The following is a 26,143-nucleotide window of genomic DNA, read 5'->3' on the forward strand; positions in this document are numbered from 1 at the left end:
AAAGTACAAATCCCACCACTTTCCCAGGCTCAGCGCAGGGTTAAGGAGATCTGCCTTCTCTCTCATCCTCATTCAGCTACAATCCAAGTAGCATCACAGTTCTAGTATGCTCTCAGGAGATGTGTAAGACTCAATGCCCGTAGAAAGGCAGCTTTCCCACCGGGTGACATTATCTAACAATCAAAATATGTTGACACTTGTCCATTATAATTGGAAAAGATATGCTGTGTAGCCCAATTAGTTTCTCAGCTCTTTTGTCATGGCTCATTTCTCCTCCTGCCTAATTGTCTGCCTTCAACGTTAGATTCAAAACCTCAGCCCTGGGAGGGATTCTGGAGGTCACCAGATCCTGTGCCCATACTTCAGTGAACAGGGGGGCCTTCCCTGGCACTCCAGTGATGAGGACTCAGCCCTTTCACTGCAGTGGCCCAGGTTCAATCCTTAGGGAACTACTAAATCCCGCTAGCCACTTGTTAACACAAACAAACAAAAAAAGATGAATGAAGATTTGGCTGGAGCCGCGGGGGGCAAATAGGCCCCCTGAGACCTCACAGGTGAGAAGAGAGAGAGGAGAAACCTCAAGGACTCCCAGCCTGGGAAGGGCCCCAAGTCCGGGAGTGCTGCTGCAAAGCTGACTCTGTGTCCCCAGCACCCACCTGGAACGACTGGCAGATCTCCATCTGTCTGTCCGAGAGGGCCAGCGTGCTCTGGATCAGGTTCTGGAGCACCAGGAAGTGGATGTCATCCACGCTGCAAGAGATGGGGCGACACGGCCACGTGAGATGGGGGGCGGGTGCAACAGGGCCAGGTGAGTCCACGGGCCACGGCTCATCCTGCTGGGAGATTCCACCCCAAAAAATCTTTCCAATCTCCCGATAGTGATACAAATGCTCCAGCTAGTCATAAACCCAAACAAAAGGAATGAATGGTGGTCTTTACCCCTTACTGACTGGTCCATTTTCGAAGAGAGCAAGTTTCATTCTAGTGGGTGAGGGGTGACAAAACCCAGAAACAGGTTTTCATGACAACAAACATGTGTGGTTAGTGCTTCCATTTCTTTTTTTATCCAAGTTCATTTATATCATTTTTTAAACTTTTTACTTTTTATTGGCGTGTAAGATGAGATGGTTGGATGGCATCATCAACTCAATGCACATGAGTCTGAGCAAACTCAGGGAGATGGTGAAGAACAGAGAAGCCTGGCGTAAGCCTGGTAGGTAAGAGTTGAACACGATTTAGCGGCTGAACAAGAACAACGTAGTCAATTAGCGATGCTGTGATAGGTGAACAGCAAAGGGATTCAGCCATGTATATCTTTCATCCAATTTTAGACAACTGTTTCTCCAATGAGAACAGGCTTTTCACTGAACACAGAGCTAAAAATCAAATACTGATTATCCAAGATGGAAAGAAAAGGCTGAGTTTCCTAACCCGAACTTTCCCTGGGAAGTTCACGGGCTAGGAGTTCACACCCCTGCTCCAACCCATCCTCAGGCTGGGCTGGTGACAGGCGACGTAAGGGGTCGGCATGCTTCTCCCATGAAGGGCCAAATAATTTAGTCTCCATGGGCCCCATGGTTTCTGCTGCAGCCACTCAGCTCTGATGTTCCATTGTGAAAGCAGCGCAGACCACACATGGAACGGGTGTGGCTGTGTTCCAATAATGCTGTATTTCCAGAAATAGGCGCCAGGCTAGATTCGGCCCTAGCTGACCCCTGAGCCAGGCTGCAGGCAATCCAATGAGGCGGCCGAGGAAAAGGCACCGGGCCTGGCCTGTCAGTTGCTGTTGTTCTTTAGTCACTAGTCATGTCTGACTCTGCGACCCCATGGACTGTAGCCCCAACCAGGCTCCTCTGTCCATGGGATTCTCCAGGCAAGAATACTGGAGTGGGTTGTCATTTCCTTCTCCAGGGGATCTTCCTGACCCAGGGATCAAACTGGAGTCTCCTGCATTGGCAGGCAGATTCTTTACCACTGAGCCACCTGGGAAGCTTCGGGCCTGTCAGTACTTACCTCTTAAGTTCATCCTCTTTCATGACTTGATCTTTTCTGTCTCCAATCACCAAAACTCGGTATCTGCGTAGGAAACAGAAGTGCTTGTCAAGGGAACCCAGCCGACCTTCCTGAGCCAAGGTGATGCTCGAGTGAGATGGCTACTGATTGGCGAAATATTGGAAAAAGATAACTGCTAAACTCCCTAAAATTCAAACTCATACATGTAAATTAAAATGAGAAAACACTGCGTTCTGCCCAATGAATGAGCGTGTTGTAAGAAAGAGGGTCGGAGAAATGAGGAATGTTCGATCACTGCAACCGGAGCAATAAGGAGATATGCAAAGTTGCAGACAGTGACTGTTAACTGTTACCGGAGGAGGACAGCCAGCTGAGGGCTCATCACGATGAACAGCAAGCACAGGAAGGAGACGGGAATAAATAACCCCACAGGGGAGGGGCTGTATTAGGTGACCGTGTTACACGTTATCTCCCCATCTATTTTTCTGAGCTCCATGCAATTTTTAGATTAAAAAAAAATTTTGGGGGGCCACACCATGTGGCACGTGGCATCCCAATTCCCCTACCGGGGGCTGATCCTGCGCCCCCTGCATGGGAAGCATGGAGCCTCAACTACTGGGCTGCCAGGGAAGTCCCCCTGAGATCCAAGTAATACTGTTTTACTGTGTTTGGACCAAGCAAATAAATATAAAAATAAATCACAGAACTCTACGGCCATTTATTTGTAAGTCATATCTTTGGTTTCTACAGCACTAAGGTCAAAATTCATCTTTGCCATAGTAAATTCTTCCTAAAATTTAGCAAGAAGACAAAGCACCTTTTCAGAAGAATGTGAACTGGTTTTAGTCAAATGAGAAAATATTTGGAACCATTTTTCTCTTTTACTTTGCCTGCCAGAATGCTCAAGATCAGATCTAGTGGTCAGCTGTTACAGATGGAACTTTTTTCTTTCTTCTAGATGGGTCATGAACTCACCTTTACAAATCTTTGTCTTCTTTAATAACTAAAAGTTAGCCCATGCGTTTATTAAAAACATGTGGGGATAGAAATTACAGGTAAGTAAACAGGCTGCCTAAAACACCTTCACAACCGAAGAGAAACCACAGCACTTAGGAGTTCTGGGTAAGAGTTTACAGCAAAAGCAAATTCTATAAGCGACTACAGAGCGCTCCTTGGCCCTGGCACACGGCGGGCACGACACGAGCTACTTGCTGGGTGAGTCAAAGGCTGAGACCCCCAGCTGACACACAGAGGGCTGGCCGCAGAGGCACCGCATAGCTCACACTGGGCCCGACAGAGGGACGGCATCTCTAGGGGAAGGAATGTGGAAATACAGGGGCCACAGGGCCTATGCTGATGAGGATGGTGAAGAGAAGGGGTTCACGTTTGGATGGGGCAGCAGAACAGGCCTGGTTCAACAGTACTCAAGATTTTAAAACTGCACAGTTTCTGGGAAGCTCAAGTGTGTTCCTCTCCAGGTGCCCAGGGGTGGAGCTGGAAAGAGCAGGGGCTCTGGGGTCAGACCCACCCAAGTTCAAATCTTGGCCTGGGGCATACTAGCACCGTGACCTTGGGAAGCTTCGTACATCTCAGGGTTTCCTTGTGCATAAAATAAGCAATCTTAACAAAAGGACTTCAGTGTCTGAGCAAGCCCAAAGTGAGTCAGAGCAGGGCTGCCCCGGAATGGAAGGGAGTGGGGTGTAGGGGATGGCAGTGTCTCCCCATTTCCAAGTCCCCTGGAAGAGGAGACGAGGGGATGCAGAGTCAGAGGAGCACAGGGTGCGCTGCCGGATCAGCTGAATGGCTGGTGGGGGACACACGTGTCTCCGGTGACGCACCCTCTTGCCCCAAGATCACACAGGACCTTCCTTGAGGAGCCTTACCTGGCAAACAGCTCCTCGAGCGTGTCTGGGATTTCAAGGTTTGGATTCTTTAGGGCTGAACTGAACTTCTCTCTAAGCTTCGCCACAAATTCTTTAAACTCGCTGGCACAAACCTGTTGACGTGAGAGAATGAGATGCTAAGCCCTTTCTCTTCTTGAAGGGAGGTTTCACTAAGACACAGTGAGGAAAATTCTGGAGCAAACGCCTGGGGCAGCGCGCCCCCAGAAACCCAGACAGCAATGCTGTCTCCTGTGCCCTCCCGTCTCCCCAAAACCACCAGGAAGGTGCCAGGTGCTCACCACTCTAGAGATGGCGGGCCTTACACCTGCACTGCCAGCGATTGCCCTCAAGCCCCAACCACATCCCAAGGAGTCCCTCCAATCAGCAGGCCTGTGTCCCCTCACCACCTCCCTCCCCGCCTCTGTGACTCACCTGTGCACGTCGGCCTCCATCCCCACACTCAACAGGGAACCCCAAGCCAGCCCCTCCTCCTCTGTACCCACCCCACGTCCATCCAAGACCAGACCCGGATCACAGCGTGGTCCCTCACTGCCTCGCCACCCGAGGCTCGTGTCTCCGAGTCCTCCTCCATGGTGTGGCCGGCAAACGCCACCCTGCCAGCCGGCGTCCAGGGCTACAGGACAGGTTCATGCTCTTTCCTGATGCCTCTCGCTGCGGCCCTCCTATGGGGCACCTCGCCCCTCTTCCTACTCTGCCCTTCCTTGGCTGGTCCCGCGTCTCTACGGGCGGGGCTCAGTAGCCACACACATGAAAGGCCCTGTGTGATCACTTCCTTCACCCCAGGCTTCCCCAGTGGTGAAGCCAGCCCCCACGTGGTGTGGGCAGGCAGCCTGCCCAGCCTCAGGGGTGATTCAGGACAGACCTTCGGAAACGGCTGTCCCCCCTCCCTTGACACGATGGCTCTCTCCCCACTTCTTCCTGCCTTGGGATTCTGCAGTGAGATGTCAGCTTCAGCAGCTACCTGGCAGCCAGGAGGTGACCAGCGTGAAGACAGAAAGCTGACCCCCGGGGATGGGGAGTGAGTGACAGAATGCACCTGGGACCCTGAAGACGTTTATGCTCTGCTGCACCTGTGTGGGACAGCCTACTTCCAGGCTGCTTAGCACATGGGGGTGAAAAAGCCGTAAGCCAGTGTTAGGTTTTCTTCCGTCGCCTGCATCAGCAGCACTCCTAATTCTCCCCCGTGACCTTAGCAGCCTGTGCTTTCCTGTCTTGGGGCGGCTGCACTGTTCTGCGGTGTCCACTTCTCTGCCTGACTCACTGGTCTCGGCTGGTGCCAAGGCTGGACACGCACACGGCAGAGTCCAGTGCTGGCTCAACAAATGAGGGGTGAGCAGACTGTGAGCCACACGGCAGAGGAGCCTGGGTCTGGAAACACAGCTTCCTTCCTGGTCAGTCCCTGTCCCAGCCCCACCCATAGAAAACTCAGAAAGAAAACTCGCTGCCTATCCATGAGCTTTCCGGGAGTCTAGCTGTTTGTAATTTCTGAAAAGCTGCCCTATTTTCTTAACAGAATAGACCCAAGGTACAGCAGCATTGCCAAGAGGCAAGCCAAATTCTAATCGTCTTTAAAAAAACTGATGCTGGAGCCAGATCAAGAGAGGTTCACAGCCAAAAACCTGACAAGTCAATTTCCCAAACTTGCGCAGGAAAAGTCCAGGTCTGCAAGGCTGGCAGAGGCACCATGGGACCGAGAGGACCAGACCTCTGGGTCTGGAAACTTAGAAACCCCAGTCTCAGGACAGGCTGCGCCCAACTACCACACGGCACCCACCTTTGGGTTTCCGTAGTCACCTTTCCGACTCAGGAACTCCCCGACAAGCGCCTTATCCTGGTACACCTCGGCGAGGCAGACCCTGCAGGAAAACGGGCCACAGGGAAGTCTGGGCACTGCAACCATGCCCATGTTCAGAACCACTGAAGATTTCTAACACTGCTGGTGTCGGCTAATCATGGAATGTGACTGCTGTGTGCCAGCTGGGTGACCACAGCTTTCAAAAATGAAGGGTTTGGGTCAGCCTGTTACTGCTTACACTTCACACCTCGGCTTCTCCAAGCTCCCACCCTCCTGCCCCTCACAGGAGCTTGGGCAGGACCCTGGGAGATATCTATGTGGAAGCGTATCATAAACTTAAACCCAGGGGTTGGTATTAACAGCCCCGGGCTCCTCCATCACCCTTTGTCCACCACACACATCTTCACATCTCCATAGTGACAGGACAGTCTGACCTGCCCACCAGGAAACAGAGGTAAAGACAACCAGTGCTTGCTGAGTTCCTGGGAGCCGGGCACTTCTGACCCTCATAAGGAGCCTGCAAGGTAGAGGCTGTCATTCCATTTCGTGGCTTGGTGAGCTGTAGGGACCCCTGACCCCAAGGTCACACAGAGGCCAAGGGCCAGGGGGAACAGGTGTGGTTACTATCAGTATCGCCCAGCTCACAGGTGGGGAAACAGCCTCTGAGGGGATAAGCGACCCGGCCCAGACCCCATGGCTCTGAACTGCGGTGAGGACGGAGACTCAGGCCAGCAAGCCCTGCAAGCCCTCTAGTCCCCCTGCCCCGGCTGCTGCAGGACAAGAGGAAGAGCATCAGGAGGGGGCCGGGAAGCCCAAGCCCCAGTCCACACTCACTGCAGCTCTCCATCACCCAGTCAGCTCCCATCCTCTCTATGGGACTGTTTCCATTTTGGGAAAAAAGAGGACTTTGGATTAGGGGATCACAGCTCTTCCTGATAGAATGTTTGAGCATCCATGTGCTGGGCAAGCGGCTTCACACAGGGAGGCCCTTTGGTGCATCTAACCCAGTGGTTCTCATCAGGAGCAATCTGGGCCCCGTGGGAGACGTGTGAAGACACTTTTCACTGTCACAGTTGGGGAGGGGGGACTGCTACTGGTGCCTAGTGGGTGGAGACACGGATGCTGCTAAACATCCCACAGAGCACAGGATGCCCCACAACAAATGATCCGGCCCCATGTGTCAGCAGTGCTGAGACCCAGAAGCCTGGAAGAGCTGAGTCTCCTCTGCGATCCAGGGCAGGGGTGCCTCTCCTCCAAGCTGGCTGACTGCACATGGCCCAGGGCTTGGGGTCAACCTGGAGTCAAGCCTTCCCACTGACCCACGGCACGGGCATCAGCTGGTGGAAGCAGTTTCTCCCAATCCTGCTCGGGTCCCCTCTGGCCCCACCCTCCTGCTAGCCGCAACTACAGAGAACCACTCTGGCTTTACAAGGCATCCTGAAGTCTAAACAACACCTTACATGTGAGTGCCCGGAATCACACCGGCCCCCCGGATCAAGGACCACCTCACGAACAGCCTCCAAAACACATCTGATGTGCTCCTGGAAGACTCAGACTTTATCCACCTGGATTCTACAGCTGACTCTTATGCAGATGGGATGAAAGAGGAAAGAACAAGCGAGAAGCCTCAGGATACCCTCGACGTGGAGTTCCGGAAGTTCAAAGGCAGCTTACTTGTAGTTCAGATAGGCTTGTGGGTTTTTGATTATGTAGCGAGCTCTTCGTCCAACCGACAGGGAGGTTTTATCCAGGGACTCTTCCAAGGTCGAGTGCAGGATGTCCCGCACGACCTGCCAGGGGACGAACGGGCCCTTCACCTGGATCAGACACAAGAAGAGACGGAAGGTCAGCGGCCCCGGAGCCCACGGCACGGGTCAGCAGTGTGAGGAGGGGAGTCAGCCTGTGCAGCCTCTTCCCTCAGCAGACACACGACTCGGCCACAATTACTGGGCACTGGCCACGGGCCTGGCCCCGAGTGGGGGCTGGGAAGAGAGCGGCAGGACACAGCCTCGACGTCCAGTGCGAAGTGTCTCCTGGCGACTAACAGAGGTGCCTGGAGGTGCTGGGTAACACTGACTGGAAGGCAATGTTAGGGGAGGTCAGGAGGTCTGTGACATGGTTTGTGGAGGTTTGTGCTCAGAAACGCTGTGTGTGGCGCCTGAGGTCACACTGCTGGAAACAGAATGCACCGAGTCCCAGGCGCAGGGCCCCCTCTCAGGGAACACACGCAGGAAGGCAGAGCCCAGGAGAAGGGGCATGATGACAAGGTTTTTCCTTAGTGCCTGAGCATAAGGGCGCCAGGGAGTCTGGTGTGAGCTGAAGTGAGTCAGTGGAGGGTCCATGCAGGCCTCTCCCATCATCACCGTGAAGAGACAAGGGCCAGGCATGAAGGACAGCAATACGCCTTCAGGTTCCTCCTGGCAGAAGGGGCTGGGCTGGAATTTAGGAATGCACAAAGGGGTAAGAAAATAATCAAGCAAAGGGATTTAATGAGCTTAAATTAAAGGCAGAGAGCAACCAGGACACACAGCCTCTGGGTGGGTTTCTCTTGGCCAGCACCGCAGGACAGCAAACGCTGACTGTGCTGTGAAGCGGCCGCACTGCTCTGCCTGGTGCTGTTACTACCTGCAGGGACCCTGGATGCTGGTGGAGCCCACGCTCCTGGGGGCTTCTATGGGCCAGCCTGATGGGACACTGGCCTTGGTGTGGCTGGAAGGTGGGGCGTGAACCCGCGCATGAACCTGGGCATGGCCACCACCCCATGCTGACCTGGTCCACACGGTCTGAGGGATTACTATGCGGAAGCCACCATGTGAGGGGCCACAGCTACACAAATGAGTAAGAAGTCTCTCTGCCTCTAGAAGCAGCCACTCCAGTGGACCAAGAAAGGCCAGAAGCCAGAGGAGTGGCATGACATGTATGCATCCAAAGGGCAGGGCAAGGGCGCAGTAACCACTTCCTTTCAGCAAGATCAATGGTGCCTTTCCAGAGATGATAAGCAGTAAATGAAAGATAAACAGGACTACTCCAGGCAGATGAGGGTGGGAGGCGGGGAGCAGGGGAGGGACAGAATCCCGGTGAAGAGACAGCGAGTGCAGCTCTCAGCTGTGTGGCACTGTTTGTTGTTGCTGTTTACTAAGTCACGTCCGACTCTTTGTGACCCCATGGATTGTAGCCCGCCAGGCTCCTCCATCCATGGGATTTCCCAGGTGAGAATACTGGAGTGGGTTGCCGTTCCCTTCTCCAGGGGATCTTCCTGACCCAGAGATCAAACCCGTGTCTCCTGCACTGGCAGGCGGGTTCTTTATCATCTGAGCCACCAGGCAAGCCTGAGCTGTGTGGCGCGCAGCCAGGCAAAGACACAGATGTGTGAGCCGAAGGCTGGAGGGAGAGGTGCAAAGGTGAGCGCGGGGTTCACTGGGGGGATTCTGGGAGATGCTTCTCCCACGGGCCGAGTGGTCCCAGGGCCACGCTCCTCCCTGTGTGGGTCGGACTAGAAAGACCACCCGGACGAGAGGGACTCACAATCAGCAGGCCAGAAGCTGGGGTGGAGCCGGGGTTGGGGGTGGGATGGGGTGGGGAGAGGTGAGTGGGGGCGGGCAGGGGGGATGCGCATCTTGGTGTTGAGGGTGTGGTAGGGTGGGGGAGGAGGTGAGTGGGAGCGGGGCGCACCTTGGTGTTGAGGACGTTGCTGGCGATCCGGCAGAGCATGAGCAGCCCGTCCTCCTGCAGCGACCAGGTGACCCGCAGCCGCGTCATCCTCTGCAGGGCGCTCTGGTCTGCCTCATCATGGTAACGCCTTTTGTTCTTGTCTTCCGGGAGCTCTTCTAAGGCAGGGAGAGCAGAGGGGGCTTTGAACAACTGTTTGAGAGCTGTTACTCTGGAGAGCGGAAGGGTCCCTATCCAGGGGGTGGGCTTGGATCAAGGTGTCAGTTATCAGCATCTCATCGAGTGGGGAGTCATGTCAACTAGCCACAAAAGACTCAGTCCAACAGGACAGATTTTTTTTTTTAACCCCTTTCATCGTTTCTCTTTGGTCAGACTTCATGGTGACACGCTGGGCAGCCTGATGCAGTTATCTGTCTGTCTCTAATCTTTCCCTCGGAGGCACTGAGTCCTCTGAAGGCGCCTCGCCTCCTTTAGAAGCCCTCTGAAGGAACCTGCTTGGGGCGTGCTCTCCAGATGAGTGGGACCCCACCATTCCCCGCTCTGCAACCTCAGAGATGCTGTGTACACTCTGGTGTGGCAGGGGGGCAGCAAGGCCCACCGTCCAGGGCTAAATAACTTCAGGACTGACCCAGACGGCTAAAAGACACCTAGCGCAGTGCCTAGTGCAAAGGAGCTACTATCTAAATAATAACAATCCCAACAGTATGGAATATTTACTGGGTGCCAGACACTGGCTTAAGCTTTTTACATATACTCACAATTAAAATAATACTTGGCAACAACGCTAGGAGAAGGATACAACTATTATCCCCATTTGGCAGGTGAGGAGTCTGAAATGCACAGAGACCGAGTGCCTTGCCTGAAGTCACAAATCCTAGGAAGACGCAGTTAGGATAGGGAACCCTGAGCTCTCAACCACTGGGTTTCCCCAGACTCCACCCTCCGCTCCCCTCCCTGCTGGGAAACACTGGCAGGAGTTCCAAAGGCAGATGCCATATGCTACCGCCAATTCTAAAAGACTGTTTGCTTAGTGAGCGTATTTCAAATGAGAGCAGGAGAAAAGTGGGCAAGATCATTTGCATTCAAAGCAACACCACCATTGGATTTTGCTTTGCGGTGAATTCAGGTCTTTTCGAGCCAATTTGATCTTACACATATCTGGACAGGCTAAACGCAGGGGGCCATTTCAGCTGATGCGAGGCTATTTGTTATGAGCACCAGCTGAGTAAATCACTAAAAATGGGTTCCTGTTAAAGCATTCTGCTCTCAGCTGAAATAGCTAAAGCTATCAGATTGTTGTTAAAACGCATGGTCCACTGAAGTGACATAAAAGTGGATAAAACCTGGACACTGGTCTCCTCGCTGCCCTCCTTCACTGTAAATGACGCCCGAATGAAGAATTCAAAACGGGAATCAGAGAGGCAGCATGCACAAGGGGTTCACAAGATCCAGAGAGATCCTGCAGGCTTTAACGACTCCCATGTTCCCTCTGATTTAAAAATACAACTTGAAACTTTGCCCTGAGCACAAATGCCGATGTTAAAAGGTGAACCAAGAGAATAACAGGATTTGGATTGGCGTAATGAGGACTTGGCTGAGGATTTTTGTCAAGGTTTTTTTCCCAGTTGAGATGAAATTAGAAATGTGAACAGAGGGAATCACTAACTGCAATGGCCCTATATACTACCGCGACGGAGAAAGCGGGGGGGATGCATACAAAGTTCAAGGCCCTCTCCGCCAACAGGCTGGGCTTGGAAAACAAAACACAACCACACAGAGTTAGCGCTGCAACCGGAGGGAGTGAATTGCAGTCTGAGGGCAGCACTCAGGCCGGGCTACGGGGAGGCTGCGTCCGTCCCTGGCTGGACCGGGCAAAGGCAAGCCTCACAAACACAAATGATCATCACCAAACCTTTCTTCTTCCTCTTGATCTTCTTCCCTGGGTCCTTCTTCAGCCGTTTGCGCTTCTGGCTTTTCCCACCCTTCACCTTCTGGTTCCGCTCCAGCGTGGGCTCTCGCTCCATCTCGACTTGCTCATCTCTCTCAGCACAAAGCCCGGATCCGGCTCGAGTGTCTCCCCAGACCGTCAACCTGCCATTGCCTGGAAACAAGCAGAGGAGCCCAGCATTGCAGAAGCCCCCCAAAGGCTGGAACAGGCGCAGCGGTCCCACTGGCCCAAGCTGGCCCTGCATCCGTTTCTGCCGAGCTCCCAGCCCACGTACCTCCAGCCCCAAGGGGCATCGGGCGCTTGGACAGAAACGTCTGCAGCCTCATCGTGAGCCCATTCTCTGATGCGGTGGTCTCCTGAAAGACAAGGATGGCACTGGATGAAGTGTGAGCTTCCCTGGGCCCCCAGGAACCCAGTGCAGCCGCAGTGCTGAGTGTTCAGTCCCTGGTAAAGAGGCGGCGCAGGGACTGCCACCTTCCTATGGCACACACCCCTCTTGTGTGACCTCTTAGATTTTCCTTTCTCTCTTTTTAAATGGAATACTTATCCTCATTGAAGAATAAATTGCCATCCATGAGGGGAAAGAAAAAAGAAAGTCAGCAGATATTTACAAAGTCCTGCTGTACCTTCAGTACTTACAGATGCAATTACTTGTGTCTCTGGTCAATCTTGGTTTGGCCAATTCAAAAACTGTGAGCTGGGACTTTCCTGGTGGTCTAGTGGTTAACAATCCACTGGCTAGTGCAGGGGACACAGGTTTGATCCCTGATCTGGGAAGATCCAACGTGCCGTGGGTCAACTAAGCCTGTGCACCTCAACTACTGAAGCCCGAGCGCCCTGGAGCCTGTGCTCCACAACGGAGAGAAGCCTCCGTAACGAGATGCCTGAGCACCGCAACGAAGATCAGACCCCTCTCGCCACAACTAGAGAAAGCCTGCACACAGCAACCAAGACCCAGGCAGCCAAAAACAGAAACAGAGTAGGTAAATCTTAAGAACAAAAATAAAATCTGTGAGCCAGGGAAGGGGGAGGCGGGTGAGTAGTGATGGCCAGGGAGGGGGGTGGGATGGTCCCAGGACGGACGCCCACCTTTTTGGCCTTGTCCATGATGTAGCTGGTCCAGATCCAATTGCGCTTCAGGTGCGCGTAGAAGCTGGAGTCGAGCCCTGCGGCTCCCAGGCCGTCTCCGGGGATGATGCCTTCATCCATGACCTCGCGGCTGCCCCTGAGAGCCGGGAAAGAAACAGAGCCCGAGCCTCCTTGGGAACTGAGGAGAGAGCCCGTGGAGTGGGTGGGGGCATGTACCACAGCTGCTACCTTCCCACAAAGACACCTGACAGGTCGCAGGAAAGAATTTGTCAAAAACCCAGATTTTTATGTGAAACTCCCAGCTTTTGAACTTCAGCAACTGGTTCTTTTTGAACTTTGGCAACCGGTTCTTTTTAGTTTTTGACAATGGGTGGGGGGAGCTAACTGCCTCATGGCTGGGGCCAGAGTGAGCCACGGCCACCGACTCGCAGCCCCCACACCAGGGACTCTGGCCTCCAGGCCTGGCAGGGAGCCTGACTGGCGGGGGCGCCCACTGCTTGCAGGACGAGGCCCCTGCGGCTCTGCACTCAGGGCCCGCACGGGGGGACGGGCGGGACGTACATGGTGTACTCCATCATGGCGCACTTGCGCTCCAACGTGTGCTTGTCCATGGCGTTCTCCTGCTCCTTCTGCATTCTGCCCTCCTCGTCGCTGCCCTGGTCCGGGCCGCTGCTCTTCCGGGCACGCGGGCAGCGCACCACGCCTAGGAAAGAGACGCGAGCTCCACTGATGACACCCTCCCGCCAAGGTCTGCCGCTGGTGGCAAGAGGAGTGAATTCCCTTTCTGGGACTAGGCTCGCCATCAGGGGAGAGGGGCTGAAACGGGTGGACCTCTTTGCACAAAACATCTTACATCATCATGTCGCGGGGGAGCAGAAGGAAGAGTTAAGGCTGGTGGGTGAACCTGAGAAAAGAGACTGCACACAGCCTGGATTCTATGAAGACGGGAAGGCGAGCAGGCAGCCAGAGAAACCCCAGGCCTTCCTTCTTCCTGGTGGAGGCCCTGGGGAGTCGCATGCCATAGGCCTGGGCTTACCCAAGGGCTCAGTGGTAAAGAACCCACCTACCAATGCAGGAAACGCGGGTTCAAACCCCGCGTTGAGAAGATACCCTGGAGGAGGAAATGGTAACCCACTCCAGTAAAGTATCCTTGGCCTGAAGAATCCCATGGACAGAGGAGCCTGGCGGGCTACAGCCCCTAGGGTCACAAAGTGTCAGACACGACAAACAAGACCACACAGCTCTGAGGTACGCTTGCTGTCTCTTTACCAGGATCCCTGAGTGCCCTCTGCAGAGGGGCATTTGCTTAGAGGAGAAATTAAGCAAACTGCACTTCTTGCAAAGAAATGTGAAACATGATTAAAACCTTTGCTTGAGGGACTTTCCTGGTGGTCCAATGGTTAAGAATCTGCCTGCCAATGCAGGGGACCTGGGTTTGATCCCTGGTCCAGGAAGATCCCACATGCCACGTGACAACTAAGTCCGTGTGTCACAACTACTGAGCCTGTGCTCTAGAGCCTGGGCTCCGCAGTAAGAGAAGCCACTGCAATGAGAAGTCCACTCTCCGCAACTAGAGAAAGCCCGTGCATTGCAATGAAGATCCAGCAAAGAACTGCTTGAGTCAGGCCAGGGAAGGTTATGATAATCTGCAGACTATCAAAGAGCCTCCTGTAACATGGTCAGCTGGAGACTTCAGCCTGACTGGTGGCGAGAGGCAACAGGCAGAGCCCATGCTGTGCCCCTCTCACCCAGAGCTTCACGTGAAACGTCTGGTTCAAGCTTCCCCTCAACTCCACAAGGCGGTGGTGGCGGCGGCGTTCCCAGATTAGAAATGAAGAAACTGAGGCTCAGGAGGCTCCAAAGAGCTCACCCAGGGTCGTGCAACTGAATGGACCGTGAACCTCAGAGGACCTCAGGCGATGCCTCGCTTGGCACTGCCAAGCTGCCTGCTGGAGACGCAGACTTAGGCCACCCCCAGGACTGCTGAGTCCAAGTCCCTGGACAGCGCCCAGTAACCCAGATTTCAACACACTTCCCCAGAGCTGCTGGTGCACTCACGCTCTGCGAGCCCCACCCTGTAGGATACGCACATCTTACATGATGCTTCCCCTCAGTCTGTGGGGCAGAACCCCCTCGACCCCTGCAGATGTTTGTTGACTGAGGGGATGGTCAATGTCTGATTAACAAACTCAATAAGCCTCCCACGTTTTGGCTTAAGAACATGAAAAGGGATGGAAATTCACCCGTTGTCAAGCCTGAAAGACTCTGGTGCAAATAACATACTGGTTCGCAAATTTTTATCTAGTATAAAATGCAGGGGAATTAGGGCACTTTAAAATCTGCAATGCTAAAAGCCTAGCTCATTGTTGCTGCCAGAGGAGTCTACAAAACACACTGTTTCTAACATTTGTCTGGACCCATTAAATGATCTATACAAGTGCTCGTTAGCCTCTTAGCATTAAGCAGTTCTACCCAAATCACAGGCTTTCCTGGCGGCTCAGCAGAAAAGAATCCGCCTGCCAACGCAGGAGGTTCAGGTTCAATCCCTTAGTCAGGAAGAACCCCCAGAGAAGGAAATGGTAACCCACTCCAGGATTCTTGCCTGTCAAATCCCATGGACAGAGAGCCTGGCAGCGATACAGTCCATGGGGTTGCAAAAGAGTCGGTCACGACTGAGCACACACCGACAACAATACACACGTGGCTCCTGCTATGCAAAAATCAAAGCGTAACCTTGATCTTCAGGCTCTGTGACAGGAGGAAGACAGGAAGTCCTCTTCCAGGTGCAAATGGAATGTAGCATCCTTCTCCTCTTGGGAGAAGTGGCAAGACAGGACCAGAGGAAAACTGGCTTAGAGGAAAGAGCACCAGACTGGCAGTTCTATTGCCTTCTACAAACCCTCCATTCATTCTTATAAACATGTTTGGGATGTCACCTGTGTATCAGGCACTTTGAGACACACTGGGGATGAAAGCCCAATCTCCCGTGCTCAAGGGATTCCAGAATGACATCAGATGACAGCAAAGATGCTGGAAAGGCTTTCTCGGAGAAAGAATGCTTAAAGTAGGGGGTGGCTATCTGCAAGGTGAACATAGGTCGGGACATGCCAGACGGAAGACGACGCAAGCCAAGGCCTAACACAAAGCCCGAGTCACCCAACCCGCTGGGCAGTCTGGTCAGTTCCTCCTCCTCCAGACCTCCCCACCTGTCCTCTGGCCTTCACTGTCACCAGAGGACCCGAGGCACAGTCCCCCGCCGGCCTCCCTGCCCCTGCTCTGGTGCCTCTCAGGCGACGGTCCACACAGCAGCCAGGGCAGTTCTGAAGGACGTGAGATCTTGACTTACAACCACCAATGGATTCTCGCGGCTCCGAGAATAAAGCCAAAGTCTCCTGCAAGGGTCCTGCAAGGCCCCCGAGTCTGGCTCCTGCCTGCTTCTCCATCCCAGCGGCCACTCTGCCTCCACATATACTGGCCGATTCTGCTTCTCAGCTCTGGTCATGATGGCTCGGCTCATCCTTTAGAACTCAGCTCAAACTCTCCTGCTTGAAAAGGCTGCTTCCTCGCCAACCCAGGAAAATACCGACACCCAGTGCGTTTCCTCCCCAGCACTTAACCCACTCTAGATCTCTGTGCTGTGTCTTCCCCAAGACAGCACAAGTCCCGCTGTGATGTGCGTACGGGAAAGCACACACAAGGTGTTCAGTAAATACCGACTCAACAAGCCAGTGAATGAAGACACAAGTGGAGCTGCATGGGCTCAATGCGGTGGGGGCTGGGGGCCCTCCCAGTTAAGATCCACCACATTCCTTTCTAAGGGAGCTTCCAGGATACTCCAGGCCTCCGGGGGACAGTCTGAAAACCAGCAGGCGGTTTCTAGCTCCTTCCAGCTCTAATCCCACAGAAAGGAGGGAACACAAGGAGTCCCATAAAGACAGCTGGTACCTAGCGGGGTGTTGAGGCAGACACACTGCAGATCGAACCAGTAGTTCTCCACGTCCTGCATTGAGTTCAGGACGTATGAACGCCTCTCGAAGGGCCGGCTGCTGCGGGCCACATTGTAATGGGGGTCACAGGTGGTGGTGTCCACGATGCCCACATTCTTCTTCAAGTAGACAAAGACCTACAAAGGAGACAGCAAATGGTGAGGGGGGAGGCTCAACCTCCGAGTTGGGTTAGTGTCTGGAAACGGTCAGGACCAACCACCTTCAACTGGGCGTGAAGGCTGTTTACCTGATCTTTATCCTGAAACTTCTCTGTGGGGCCAAACTGGAGCAGCCCCATGAAGCAGAGCCTCTGAAGGTTCTCCACCACCGAGAAAATGAAACGTCTGTAGGAAGAGGGGGCGGCAGGTGCTCAGTCATTATCAGGGGGTTGGATGGGAGTGAGGGATGGGACTCACTGCTTCTCCCTCTTCTACCTGTGGGACCTAAAGGGCGGGCCTTGGGCCTGCACTGAACTGAGACCCAGGACCCCAGGCCCATCACCACCCAGGGCAGTGGGGACTGCTGCTACATGGGGTGGTGGGGGGAGGGGGGGCTTGAGATCAGAAATAACAAAAGGAAAACCCACTTTATGACCTTCAGTCTTTATCAGATTTTACTTTTAAAAGAACCTTGCAATCAAGGGCTAAAATGTCCCAGCCCACACTGCATTTGCTTCTGTGCTTAGAAGGTCACAGAGGGTAGCTGAATTAATGACCTTGGGTCTTTACAACCTGGAAAAGGCAGAAACCTTCTCTTTTCTGGGTCAACCGTTACTCAGAAGCCTAATTCGGAGGAGCCTGCCGGAACCCTCAGCTGCCCCGAGTCACTGCAGGGACCTCACCTCTTATATAGAAGCTGCTGTCGGATGGACCTGGGGAGAAAGCGGATCAGCGTGTGCTTCTTCAAGGGGTCGTTCAGAAACTCCTCGAGGTGGTCCACCTGAGAGGGGGTTTTCAGTGCTCAGCTCACCCTCTAGGCCAGGGCAAGCTCCAAGAGTCGTGAAGAAACACTCAGCACTACGTCCTGGGCTGAGGTCTCGCTGAGCCGGGTCATCTGCCCCATGGGGACACGGACCCTCCTCCTCGCCGTCCCCCCCACCTCCCATATCGCTCTCTCAGCCCAGACACCCCCCCTCCACCTTTCTGCCACATTGGGGGGGACTGAACACGTGGCCTCACTCACTGCTGGTGGGCATACGAAATGCTAAAACATTCCTGGGGGAGCACAGGGGAATATATTTATTTATATCTAAAAAAATAAAAGATGAGACTACTCTGGTGGTCCAGTGGCTAAGACTCACTGCTCCCAATGCAGGGGGCCCAGGTTTGAGTCCTGGTCAGGGAACCAGATCCCATGTGTCACAACTAAGACCCTGAGCAGCCAAATAAATACTTTTTTTTTTTTAAAGATAAAGGATGCTTATTGCCTTTAAAGCCATTGATGCTGCTTCTATCCTTACCCTTGGAGAAAAAATTTGGGGAGTTACCCACAAATACAGCTACTAAAAGGTATTCATCATTGTGTCATTTACAACACCAAGAAACTGGAACTGAAACGTCCAAAAATACAGTACTGGTTAAATAAATTGGGGTATGTGCTTAAAAGGAATACTCTGGAGGGAGGTGGGAGGGGGGTTTGGGACAGGGGGACACTTGTACACCCCTGGCTGATTCATGTCAATGTATGGCAAAAACCACTACAATATTGTAAAGTAATTAGCTCTCAATTAAAATAAATTAATTTTTTAAAAAAGGAATACTACGAATTTACTTAATACCAAGTTAAAACAATGGTGTGGAAAACACAATATATTGTTCGGTGGTAAGAACAGATGATAAAAGAGTAAACACAGTTTGATCTCAATTCAGTATTTTTTTAAAAAAGGAAGCTCTCATATATACACACGTTCATGTACACACAAACACGGCATAGGAAAAAAAAGACTAGGTGAAGACACACAGGTAACACGAACAGCGATGCCTCTGAGTGACACAGTTATGGCATTTCTACGGCAATTTCTATTCTCTCCTTTTTTCTGTATTTACCAAATTTGTAAAAACATATTTTATTGCTCTACCATAACTGTCTGTCTAGTGATTGATCTAGAAGGAACAAGTCTTTGAAATATCTCCCTTGACCCACCATCCATCCAACCCCCACAATCTACTCTGCCTGCCTGCCTGCCTGCCTATTTAATCCATCTATCTATCTATCTGGCCAGCCACCCATCACCCAGCCAACTACAGGCATCTTCCCTTGACCAGCTGAGCGCAGGTCCCCCAGTGTGGAGCTGAGGCACCAGTCCCCCACAGCGGCCTGGGAGCCACCGTACCTTGTAGCTGACTTGCACGATCTGGGTGAAGATGGAGAGGGGCAGGCACAGAAGGAGGTCACTGACCAGAGCCCAGCCGAAGCCGAAGTCCTTGTGGATCGGGATGGGAGGGACGTAGCGCCTCCAGGAGGCTTCATCCACAAACACTAGGAGAAAATGGGGGTCACGCCCCAGACTCCTGGTCACAATGCTGCTCTCTCCTCCCTGATCCTGGTTCCCTCTCACCACAAACTTGGGCAAAACCCTCCCCATCAGGCAGGAGGCCCAGAGGCTCAGGAAGCCTGGGTGATGTCTGTATAGTGATCGGGGCAGTTCAGATCATAAGGTCGAGGTGCCACCGTGACTTCCTGTTGGACCCTGCTGTGGCACCCCAGCCCAGGGCATCTCACCGGTCTCCGTGGCGAGTTCCACTTCGCCCTCCCAGGTGGCTGCGTCCTGGGTGTCCTTGGCTGCGGCATCGAAGGAGGCCTCCAGATCGCTCCCAGAGGAGCACGGGACTCCTGCCTTCCTTTCCGAGAAGCTCAGCTCCTCCACCGTGGTAGGGTGACCGTAGATCAGGTACCACAGAAACATGTGGATCACCCGTAGGCGAGGCATTTTGGGCAGAAACCCTAGAGAGCGCCCCAGTCCAGGAACTGGGGCGAGAAGGAAGGAGGGTGGTACGTGAAAACCCCGGGTTCCCTTTGGTTTACTTCATTCAAAAATGACCGAGGGCTGCTGGGTCCCAGGGGTCAGGGAGATAGCAAATGCTTCCATCCTCAGGGGACTTACTTTATAGAGGACCGACAATAACAAACTACCTAAGACAGTACACTGGATGGAAACAGCTGATGCTGAAAATAAAGCAAGGAAGGGAGAGGAGGGCGATACTTCTGCAGAGGCCTGGAAGGTTTCCCAGGAAGAGACCTTAGGGGGCGGCCTGGAGCTGGTGAAGGAGTGGGCCATGTAGATACCTGGGGACACACACCCCAGGGTGAATGCAATGTGCTTAGCTTTCTTTCCTGGTAGCTCCGCTGGTAGAGAACCTACTTGCCCCAAGAGGCTCCTGGGTCAAATCCCCTGGAGGAGGAAATGGTAACCCACTCCACTATTCTTGCCTGGGAAATCCTATGGACAGAGGAGCCTGGCGGGCTACAGTCCATGGGTTCGCAGAGTTGGATATGACTGAGCGCACACCGATACGCAGCATACTGGGGGAAGGGCCAGGAGGCCAGAGGGACAGGGCAGAGCAAGGAAGGAGGGGAGTAAGGAGGTGAACAATGGGGAGCGGGGAAGGGGGCCTCCAGGACAGGTTCAAGGCTCACGGGGACTGCAAGCACTCCAAAATCAGGTTCTTCTAAAGAGCTTATTTCTTTGACACCAAGTGCTCCCTGACTTGCCCCAGAGAGAAGAGACAGGTGAGAGACAAGGAAGATGTGGCGGGGAGGACACGGGGCCCAAGGGCCCCTCCTCCGGCGCCAGGCCTGGACCCTGTGAGAAGCCCTTGGCGGCCTTGCGCCCACCCAGGCACGTGCGCTGCTCAGGTGCCATGTCCTTGTGTGAGTTCCCCCTCCCCCATCTGCACTTTCTAACTGTGAAGCCTTGAGAGGAAAGACCGAGCCCATGTGTTTGGAGAACTCAGCAAGTGAGGTCCCACCGATGACCCCTCCTGCTTGGCATCCCCGGCCGTTCGGGCCCCTGCCAGGACATCTCCACCTGAGGTCTGCGTCCTAGCACCACTGCGCCCCTCCACCAACGTGCACACTGTGACCGGCACCTGCAACTGAAGCTCTGACTACGAAGGCCTGGCTGTGTGCACGGCCCAGCACAGGCTGACTTCAGAGCAGCTGGGTGGAGGGGTGAGGGGAGCTGTTGTTCTTCAGTTCCTCATTCGTGCCCCACTCTTTGTGACCCCATGGACTGGAGCCTGCCAGGCTTCCCTGCCCTTCGCCATCTCCCGGAGTTTGCTCAGATTCCTGTCTGCTGACTTGGTGACAACATCCAACCATCTCCTCCTTGCTGATGGGAGGCAGCCCTGTGGGAGACCTGCAAACTGGAAAACAGGATGAATGCTCAAACTCATCAGTGGCTGTGGGGTCGGGAGAGGCAGAGATTTTCGGTGGTTTATAGAGTGATCCAGCCCAAGGACACTCAGCAGAAGGAGCTTTGTGTGTGTGTGTGTTAGTCACTAAGTCGTGTCCAACTCTTTTATGACCCCATGGACTCTAGCCCGCCAGGCTCCTCTGTCCATGGGATTCTCCAGACAAGAACACTGGAGCGGGCAGACATTTGCTTCCCCGGGGGTTCTTTCTGCCCTGGGAATTGAACCGAACATCTCCCGCATTGCAGGTGGATTCTTCGCCATCTGAGCACCAGGGAAGCCCCTCAAAGGAAACATGACTGGACCGTGACAAGGAGCGGCTCTTTACCTACGACAGGGTGGTAGTTTTTCAGCTGGGTTACGCCCATTTTCTCCTGAGTCTTTTTCACCCGTCCACCTTCTGGTTTCGAGGAGGCACTTGGCTGGGTGTCTCCTGATCCACTTGGGCCCTCTTCTCCTTGACTTTCCTCTTCGGCTTCCTCTTGAGGCACTGGAGGCTGGGGCGCTTTCATCCTGAAGGTCATGGATAAGATGCGGCGACAGTACGTGAGAAAACCAAGGGCTGAGAAACGACAGGGTCTGTCCTCAAGAGTCTGGCCCCGCGAAGTCAAATCAACCGCCCACAGGGGCTGGACAGGTGGTCGTAAACGGATAAATTGTGTCAGGGCGCTGGACATGTGGGGGTGACCTGGACAGTGTACCCCCACCTCCAGGGCAGCGGCTATCCTGTGAGCAAGGTGGCCTGCTGGGCTGGGTCCTCTGACACCTTCATCCATGCCAGAAAACAGGAATGGGATGCGAAATTAACCAGCAACTGATTCACAGTGTCTGTGGCTGAGGCACGGCCGGCCACACAAGCCAGTATCTGGCAAGTCACATCCAGCCCTGTGTCTGCCCGGGCCCTACCTCTAATTTAAACTCAACCGAGAACATTCTCCCACCAAGCTTTCTCTCTGTCCATCAGGTGGCTTATGAACAGAAAGACAGAAGACCTCAGAAAGGCAACTGGTCACATCTAGCCCTATGCCTGCCCAGGCCACACCTCCAAGTTAAACTCAGCCGAGAACATTCTCCCACCAAGCTTTCTCTCAGTCCACTAGGTGGCTTATGAACAGAGAGAAGACCTCAGAAAGGCAACTGGAATCCTGAGCTAGTATGAAACTTGGCAAGTTTCACACATCACAGGGCCTATGATTTGAAGCACTCTGTCCACACTCTATTAGACAGAAAAGAATGAAGGATGTTAGGGTTTTTTTTTTGGTCTTAAAGAATCCAGGGACTTCCCTGGTGGTTCAGAGGTTAAGAACCTGCCTGCCAGCACAGAGGACACAGGTCTGATCGCTCGTCTGGGAACTAAGATCCCACACCTCTCAGAGCAACAAAGCCCCAGAGCCGGAGCTCTGCAACGAGAGAAGCCGCCGCGATGAGGAGTCCACACACAGCAACTGGAGAGGAGCCCCTGCTGGCTGCAACTAGAGAAAGCCTACCTGTCACAAGGAAGACCCAGCGCAGCCAAGAATAAGTAAATGATAATGGAAAAAGAATCCCGAAATGGATCCTCTCTGAGGCCAGGGGATCATGAATCATAAACTCCAGACCAGTGGATTCACTGATGGTACACAAGCATGAATCAAGGGCTTCTGTGGAAACCGCGTCAAGCTGGAGCACGGACCGGGGCAGCCTTACTTCGAACTCCCGTGGGCGCTGCCACTTGCCTGTTGGCTGTGCTCGAATTGGACATCCGGAAACGAACCTGCTCGATGGCACTTCTCACGAGAGGGTCGTTCTGGTCCATGGACGGGTGCACCACCAGGTCCACCTGCAGAGAGAGATGCGGGGGTCCCTGAAGGGGAGGGGAGGAGCCAGGGGGAGACTCAGCCCCACCCCTCGGTTCCCTGCTGGATCCTGGTCATGCCTGCTGTCATTAACATTTCCAAGTGGCATGATGGAACGAAGTGAGATGTTGCTCAGTTTACCCTTACAGTTTCTGGCACCCAAATCCCTCAAGCACCAGCCACAAAGCTCTGCCGTTGCTAATGTACTGCTCTGATGGCTGAGGAATTCTGGCCTGGAAATGGAGCGGTCTGTCCTGTGGCCCCCCAGCTGGGCTGTCATGGCCCACTGGTCCCTGCTGCTACCGGGGCGGGGGGTGGCTCCTGACGCCACGCTCCTGCGAGCGGAGCGTCTCCCACAGGTGCCCGGGAATCCTAAGGGCTTCCATCTGGAAGAGGAAAGCGGCTTTCATTAGTCTCCCCTCGCTGAGTGCACGGTCGGGGGACTCCAGCCAGCTGCGCCTCTGCACACGCTGGCAGAGGATTTAGGGCTGCCTGTGTTGGTTTTGTGTTTCCAAGGTACTGAGGTTCAACAGGAAGGTGGTGATCATTTCTTGAGCCCTAACTAGGCTGATGGATGGACATGACTTGGTGGAGCTGAGCAGCAGAGTGGGGGTGTGATAGCCATATAGGAGATGGCAGGCCTGGTGACCTGGACCCGGGAGGGTCGGCTTCCTTTGATAGAGGATAGCAAGGTAAGGTCTGCTAAACAGTGAACTGGCCAGCAGGCTTCCTGCCCAAGATGGCCTGAGCGAGGGTGGGTCACAGGGAACCAGTGGCCACATCTGGGCAGGGACCCCAAAAAGCCACACTTGGCTCCATCTTGTCTGTCCCTCACTTGGGAAAAGGGGACCCCCGCGCTGCCCTGCCAGCTCTTTTTTGTGGTTTTGTGAGGTTCAGGTGAGATTGAAAGAAGTTAAGCAACACCTCACACAATCTGAAAGCCTGGGGCCAACACATAGCACTCCTGGTTCCCCACTCTTCACAGCCAAATGGCCCAGCCAACCTCCCAAAGGCCCCCGATGGACAGAGGAGATGCAAGAGTAATGGCAAAAGGCGGGCGCCAGGCACAGCGAGCCCAGCCAGCGAGGCTCCAACAGAGCGGAGGGCCGCCTGCCAGCAGCCCACGCTCTGGGTGCCAAAGTGCTACCGCGAAAGTCAAGCTTATGCTTGAGGCAGATGTACAATACGGTGGCCCTTTCCAGCTGGCAAACGGGCTACTACGGTGGTACCCTGCGGCACGAGGCCCCCAGTCCTGGGCACAGATCATCGTTTACTGGGACATGCACTCCCCATCCCCAGCTCCTTGCCCATTTCCTTGGGTACCACATGGTGGACACGGCGCCAAATGGGCGCGTGGGACATGGTGGATACCTACAGATCTCTCTCGACTCCTAGACAGGGTGGATATCCCTGCCTCCAGCGACTGCCCTGGGAAGGCTGGACATTCGAAAGACCTGCTCCAGGAAGATCAACATGAACTAGAGGTGGTGCTAATGACTGGCTGGGCGACTGTCCCCTAGTGAGAGAGGTCACAGCCCAGGACTTCCAGCCATGCTCAGGGGGACGAGAGGTAGGCTGGCTGGGGACGGGAATGGGGCAAGGTCAGAAGGGCTCAGAGCAGGTACAAAAACTGATGCAGGCTGCCAACCGGGAAAGGTAGAGACAGAGTTTCCTAAGCCACTTTTTGGGATTGCTCTGTTTCTCGAATTTCAAAGGTCTCAAAAAATAAGATAAAGTAAAAGAGACCCTAACCGACCTTGCCAGCTTAGTCAGAAAACAAAACATCAAAGTGGAGCTGTCTTAAGGCAAGAGATTTAAAACGTCGTCAGAAAAAAGGTCAGGGAATTGCAAATGCCCGTCCCTGGAGCACCATTCCCTCTGGTCTCCACGCCTAGCCAGGCGTCTCGAATGACTCTTGACCCTGAAAAATTTATGCCTTCGAATATGTGCAAAGCTGCGGAGCTGCAGCTGCTACGGGTAGGGCTCCAAACTTTAAATCTTACAGAAATAGATAGATTGAGACAGAAGAGATCTATTGTCCTCACTGGACGCCCTGGTGGGTCATGCTCGCTGACTCACTGCTATCGTTTCCTCTGGGATGTGTTTTTTGCAGATTTCTGTGGATAACGTGCTTGCTGCTTAGCCTGAATTTTCCACCTTCTAAGTGTTGTTTAATTTCTCCCAGTGCTACTCAGCTGAACTTGGATATGCCTCACTTTCTCCTCCCCTTCGAGGCCAGCTGTGGGGCTGGGCCCCTGCCTTGGGCTCACGCAGCCTGCACCAGGCAAGTTATTCCCCTTTTCTGTTTCTAGATTCCACAGGATGTTGGGATAAATCCCCTGCTGCCCCAGTGAGGAGGCATGATGGGAAACTCCAAGTCATCGGCAACAAAGGAACAACCCGGGCACCAACAAGGAAAGGATGTGAGAAGCTGGGAAGAAAACGCCCAGCCTGTGTGGTGGCCATGCGATACCTTCTTCTTGATGCCATCCTGAATGACTGTCGTCCGATACAGCCTCAGCAGACCTTCCTCGGACAGGTTCTGCACCAGGCGGATGATGGATTTCTTACAGCACTTGGTGGACACGCCTTCTTGCTTCTCCTGATCCATGATCATCTTTTGAATTCTGTGACACCACAAAAGAAGCCATTTAATAGTTACAGTCTCAACATGGAAGGCCAGTCTCAACCCTGGCAACTGACGCCTGCCTGATGGGATCCAGCCTAGAGTGGGGGGAATTACAGCGTGTTTGGCTGCTGCAAGGATGACTTCTTTTTTTTTTTTGCTTTTTTTTTTTTCCATTTATTTTTATTAGTTGGAGGCTAATTACTTTACAACATTGCAGTGGTTTTTGTCATACATTGAAATGAATTAGCCATGGATTTACATGTACTCCCCATCCCGGTCCCCCCTCCCACCTCCCTCTCCATCCCATCCCTCTGGGTCTTCCCAGTGCACCAGGCCTGAGCACTTGTCTCATGCATCCAACCTGGGCTGGTGATCTGTTTCACCCTAGATAATATACATGTTTCGATGCTGTTCTCTTGAAACATCCCACCTTTGCCTTCTCCCACAGAGTCCACAAGTCTGTTCTATACATCTGAGTCCTTTTTCTTTTTTTGCATATAGGGTTATAGTCACCATCTTTCTAAATTCCCTATATATGTGTTAGTATACTGTAATGGTCTTTATCTTTCTGGCTTACTTCGCTCTGTATAATGGGCTCCAGTTTCACCCATCTCATTAGAACTGATTCAAATTAATTCTTTTTAATGGCTGAGTAATATTCCATGGTGTATATGTACCACAGCTTCCTCATCCATTCGTCTGCTGATGGGCATCTAGGCTGCTTCCATGTCCTGGCTATTATAAACAGTGCTGCGATGAACATTGGGGTGCACGTGTCTCTTTCGGATCTGGTTTCCTCAGTGTGTATGCCTAGAAGTGGGATTGCTGGGTCATATGGCAGATCTATTTCCAGCTTTTTAAGG

At 53.4% G+C, this 26,143-nt stretch overlaps 1 protein-coding gene across 2 annotated transcripts in view; it reads right to left on the bottom strand.

Annotated features, from left to right (window-relative positions):
* The window catches only part of GTF3C1 (general transcription factor IIIC subunit 1), a 78,751-nt gene that overhangs the window by 11,090 nt on the left and 41,518 nt on the right, over window positions 1-26,143 (bottom strand). The window contains exons 12-29 of one of the 2 annotated variants that reach the window (XM_070461085.1): window positions 25,125-25,278; window positions 22,532-22,635; window positions 21,145-21,329; window positions 19,126-19,371; window positions 18,737-18,882; window positions 17,246-17,343; window positions 16,652-16,748; window positions 16,364-16,541; window positions 12,980-13,121; window positions 12,419-12,554; window positions 11,604-11,685; window positions 11,294-11,482; window positions 9,385-9,539; window positions 7,387-7,529; window positions 5,692-5,773; window positions 3,897-4,009; window positions 2,014-2,076; window positions 657-750 (exon numbers count right to left, since the gene is read on the bottom strand). In XM_070461085.1, coding sequence (XP_070317186.1) covers window positions 657-750; window positions 2,014-2,076; window positions 3,897-4,009; window positions 5,692-5,773; window positions 7,387-7,529; window positions 9,385-9,539; window positions 11,294-11,482; window positions 11,604-11,685; window positions 12,419-12,554; window positions 12,980-13,121; window positions 16,364-16,541; window positions 16,652-16,748; window positions 17,246-17,343; window positions 18,737-18,882; window positions 19,126-19,371; window positions 21,145-21,329; window positions 22,532-22,635; window positions 25,125-25,278 — 2,407 coding nt within the window. Of the gene's footprint in view, window positions 1-656; window positions 751-2,013; window positions 2,077-3,896; window positions 4,010-5,691; window positions 5,774-7,386; window positions 7,530-9,384; window positions 9,540-11,293; window positions 11,483-11,603; window positions 11,686-12,418; window positions 12,597-12,979; window positions 13,122-16,363; window positions 16,542-16,651; window positions 16,749-17,245; window positions 17,344-18,736; window positions 18,883-19,125; window positions 19,372-21,144; window positions 21,330-22,531; window positions 22,636-25,124; window positions 25,279-26,143 lie in introns of both variants that reach the window. The other variant, XM_070461084.1, reaches the window with a different exon arrangement.

The sequence above is a fragment of the Odocoileus virginianus genome, chromosome 33 (genome assembly GCF_023699985.2).
Source record: "Odocoileus virginianus isolate 20LAN1187 ecotype Illinois chromosome 33, Ovbor_1.2, whole genome shotgun sequence".
NCBI classification, from domain to species: Eukaryota; Metazoa; Chordata; class Mammalia; order Artiodactyla; family Cervidae; genus Odocoileus; species Odocoileus virginianus.